Below are 4,560 nucleotides of genomic sequence, written 5' to 3'. Positions count from 1 at the left end.
GAAGAGGAAGAGGAAGAGGAAGAGGAAGAGGAAGAGGAAGAGGAAGAGGAAGAGGAAGAGGAAGAGGAAGAGGAAGAGGAAGAGGAAGAAGAGGAGAGCAGGCAGTTATTCCCCACAGAACAATACTACAGAAATGATTAGAATCAACAACCCACACCCTTGGATACACATGGGATGTGTAATTGACCAGTTTCACTCAGTGTGGTCACCCATGAGTGATGGACTTTGTCTGTTGTTAAGTGAGAAAAGAGAGATATGTAGGTGTGTGTGTGTGTGTGTGTGTATGTGTGTGTGTGTGTGTGTGTGTGTGTGTGTGTTTGAGAATGTTCACACATGATGTGCTACTAATGGAACTATTGCCCAGTTTTAGCATAAAGCATAGATGTCTAGGTACTCACTGTCCCATAAAGGTGGTTGGGTTTTCCTTAAAGGAGGTGCACATGGCCTCAGCCTCTGGCCTTTCAAATGGTGGCAGGCTGGGGTTGTCATCTTTGTGTTGAAGGAAACATTCGTTTCTTTCAGGCTCTTGTTTTGCACAGCAGTCAGCCAGTTCACCATAGTTTTCACGGAGACTTGGAATGGCACACAACTTGTCTCCAAAGAGAGTGTGCTAGGCGGAAGAGAGAAAAGTCAAATTCTTGCCGGTACCCCAACTTTCTTCATAGACAAAGAGCAGCCATCGAAACCAAATGTGCTGATAAAATTTGGTGAAGAAAACATGTACCTTGTATGTATGTGCATAGGTGATATGTATATTGATAACACCTTAAGCTATGTATTATTTTTACCACTTAAAATAAATTTAAGTATATAAAAAAAGTGTTAATGAAGTAACTTATGATTTTAAACTGTGAGGCAAACGGAGATCATGTAGAAATCCCCCACCACTTACTTTCCTTGGACTTGCATATTTCTGTGTAATTTTCATGATAGTCAAGTGTCATAAAATATTGTATATGATGGATGAAACAGAAAAGCAAAGAGCTAATGGCCTTGAGGAATGTCACTTTCCATGTTTTCTATCTGACACTGAAAGCTAGGAGTAAAGTCATTATAATGAAAACAAATCAAGAGAATTTGAGGAGCAGGTAAAATCAAGCTGGGGAACCTTCACACAGCTCCCATGGGCTCTGCTCCTTTGGGAGAAGCCTAAGTTTTTACTATGTTCCCTGTAAAAACTAAGGAATAATACATGCCTCCCTCCAAACCCTCTCATGTAAGCCCCCTTGCTCTCTTTCAGATCCATGACCTCAGTTTTCATTCATTGTTGTTACATGCATATACATTTATGTAAAGACATGTATATTCCTAAATGTAGCCTGCTTAGTCTGCATGTTATTCGTATGTATGTTCCAGGGATGACCATTGGTATTGGAGAGGCAGTTGGTGTGCCCTTTCAAGGCAGCTTCTACTCTCTGCATTCCTTAGTTGCCTACAGTTCTTTGTACAGGGTTTAGTTCTTGTGGTCTTTCCCTCATCCACTTCGGCATGTCTACTGTCACCGTCACTGTCACGCTCCCATTTGGGCAGTCATGTGGTGAGACTTTTTGAGTGTAGCTTCTGCAGTTACTAGGAAATGTGGTCCCACAGCAAAATTCCCATCGCCCTGGCTTTCTCAATCTCTCTGCTGCCCTCTGCCACAGTGTTCCCTGGGGCCTTAAGTGTGGGAGTCGTGATCGACTTTGAAACAGAGTTCCAGAAAGCAGGAAAGTAGATCCACAAAATCAGAAGGTACTCACAAGGGATTTGTCACAGTTGGCGGCAGACTCATCCGCAACACACGTCTTTGCAAAGTCTGTTACTTCCTGCACTAATTTGGCATGATCATCATAGGGGCATTTCTGGAGATACTGGGAAAAGGCAATCAGGACTCTGAAAAGCAGACACAAGAACTTCAGTATGAGGCAGGTGGCTCTCCCAACCCGCAAATCGAGTCTGTGTATACCTGCGAGAGTTTGTATATCTTTCGTACAACTATCTAGAAAGCCTCTTCCTGTTAGCTATTCTCTGAGGCATAGCCAGGAACACCTGCCTTTCCAAGTCAAAAGAATATGGATTTCTATGCTGAAGTGCAGATGCACATATGTGTCAATAGATTTATGAACATGAGGCAAACAGGCAAACTACTCTCTACATTTATTCATTGTCAAGGCTAGATATCATATAAGTTGAATTGTTTCTTTTCTGACCCATATACCTCTGTTATTTGGAATACATGATACTATTGACCTTCTAAAACTAAATTACTCATTTTTTACTACATTAAAACATTATTAAGGTTGGAGATGTGACTTAAGTATAGACCACTTACTTCACATATGTAAGGTTCCAGTACTACAAAGAGGCAAGATAATGTTCTCAAGATACCGTGAGATCTTATTGCTGCCCCCAAAACTATAGTTCATAGACCTTTCCAGAAATCAAAAATACTTAACAAGTTAGATGTGGGCTTCAGACTCTCCCTCCAGGAAAGGAGCTATTAGCCACACATGGTTAGATACATTCAATTAAAATTAACTATTATTTGAATGTGTGCTCCTCAGTTACACTTGCCATGCGCAAAGTGCTTGATAGCCTTGTGACCTCTGGCTGCCACGTTGCTCAGCACAGATCCACAGTCTTTCCATCATGCACACATTTCTGCTGGACAGCACTATTCTACAATTTGCACACTCAAGGCGGGAAAAGGTGTTTTAGAACTTGAACTAATACTACCAAAAATGTTAAGTGGGCTTTCAGCATTTTGACTTACAGGCCTTTGAAATGTTGTTCTCCCAAATCATTATACCGATGGGCAATCTCACTCTTGTCTGTGGAAACAGGGAGAGAAAAACCACACAATGTATTTAAAGATTGATGACGACAACTAATTGTAATATGCTGCTTTTTGTTCTTCTCTTCACTGACCTAAGCTATTCCCCGAAGATGCCAGTTCCCGATCGTTACAGGAAAATCTGAAGGTGGCAATGATTCCTTTCTGCTACATTCAAAGTTATATTCTTTCGCCAAAATTATTATTTTAAAACCCATTAAGTGTTTATAACTTTTCATTTAAACCCAAGATTTAGTACTTCTGTCATGTTTGTAAATATCTACTAAGACAGTGGTAAATAAGAAATAAAGGTAAATATAAATGGAAACTCCATTTATAAAATTAGTAACACACACTTTTAGTTTTTAGTATAGCATGATCGAGCAGGCAACCCCTTTGAGACTGTAATGAATTCAGCTGTATCCAATGTAATTTGAGTCGTTCTGCCTAGCATTTTTTTTTAATTAAAAGAAATTTAAAACTAAGCTTTCAAAATCCCCCATAATTGTCATCAAAGATACCTAAAATATATTAATAATATAACCACAAAAGGGTTCTCAGATGCAAATAAGAACAATCATCATCATCATCATCATCATCATCATCATCATCATCATCATCTAGAAATCAGTGCTAAAGGAAAATTTAACTATTTAAAAATACCAGGCTTCCATTACTAGAAAAATAAAAGCAGAGATGAAAAAACATAAAACTCTTACGTGCTTCTCGGCGAAACACACCCCTGGAAAAAGCAGAGCCGGAGATGAAGAGGAGGAGGAGAAAGGTTACCCACTTCATCTTGCCAGAGGCTAGTGGGGTTGATAGGAAAGGTGATCTGTGTGCAGAGAGACTCGCTCTAATATACTTCTTTAACCAATAACTGTAGATCATTAACCATATTTACCTCGCATTTCATTGGTCCCTACCCCATTACAAAACCATACCATCCTTGCCAAAAAGTTGTTTGACTAAATCCCTTGTGTATGTTTGCCATCTGGAGCTGTTTCCCCCTAACCCCACCCCACCCCCATGCACAAGACTTTGTCAATTCATTAAAGTTATGTAAAACAGCAAATTTTACATAAGAGCTTAATCTAGTTGTCTCCCTTTTGAGCATTTCAGTTTGGGCCTTTGCATGGAAGCATGCCATATTTTAAAAGCTAAGAACTGAATTACATAGGTTGTTCATCCCAAATATGCTTTTATGTACAGGTGATGAAGAATGTGCATGAGGGAGGGGTGGGTCTCATTGTAAGGGCTTCCAAGTCTTTCTCTTCTTTTTAAAGTTAGAATCTTCTATAAAGTGCACAGTGTCTCAAATGTGAACTGAGAAGCTCGAAGCCAGAGTAATAAAAATAAGTGCAGAGGACTTTCAGAAGTCTTGTGTCCCCACTCCATGCTCAGGCTATGTGTGAAACGGGTCTGGAGTAGAATATTTTCATCTAACAGGAACCTCTTTCTCAGGTATTTTTAGAGGAGACACTAGAACAGGCATTCCAACAACAGTGATGATGATCTTTGCCATTGTAACAGACTTTCTCTAACACCACAGGATAATAATTAGTAGCAGATTAGTTATCTCACTTATGAGTCAGTCAAGACTACATCCAAATCACCCCCATGGTTCCTATATATACAGGGACTACTCAGTAACAAGAAGGAGGAGGAGGAGGAGAAGAAGAAGAAGAAGAAGAAGAAGAAGAAGAAGAAGAAGAAGAAGAAGAAGAAGAAGAAGAAGAAGAAGAAGA

The 4,560-nt window shown here is 39.7% G+C and overlaps 1 protein-coding gene across 1 annotated transcript in view; it reads right to left on the bottom strand.

Moving 5' to 3' along the window:
* Alb (albumin) overlaps positions 1 to 3,670 on the bottom strand; it is a 14,928-nt gene extending 11,258 nt beyond the window's left edge. Inside the window, exons 1-4 of the mRNA XM_021210927.2 lie at positions 3,532 to 3,670; positions 2,753 to 2,810; positions 1,740 to 1,872; positions 399 to 610 (exon numbers count right to left, since the gene is read on the bottom strand). Of these exons, the coding sequence (XP_021066586.1) occupies positions 399 to 610; positions 1,740 to 1,872; positions 2,753 to 2,810; positions 3,532 to 3,610 (482 nt within the window). The 5' untranslated portion in view covers positions 3,611 to 3,670. The remainder of the gene's footprint in view (positions 1 to 398; positions 611 to 1,739; positions 1,873 to 2,752; positions 2,811 to 3,531) is intronic.
* Positions 3,671 to 4,560: the final 890 nt, after the last annotated feature.

Source organism: Mus pahari, chromosome 13 (genome assembly GCF_900095145.1).
Source record: "Mus pahari chromosome 13, PAHARI_EIJ_v1.1, whole genome shotgun sequence".
NCBI classification, from domain to species: domain Eukaryota; kingdom Metazoa; phylum Chordata; class Mammalia; order Rodentia; family Muridae; genus Mus; species Mus pahari.
Note: the sequence above shows the minus strand (reverse complement) of the source record. Positions and strands in the feature narration are given on the sequence as shown.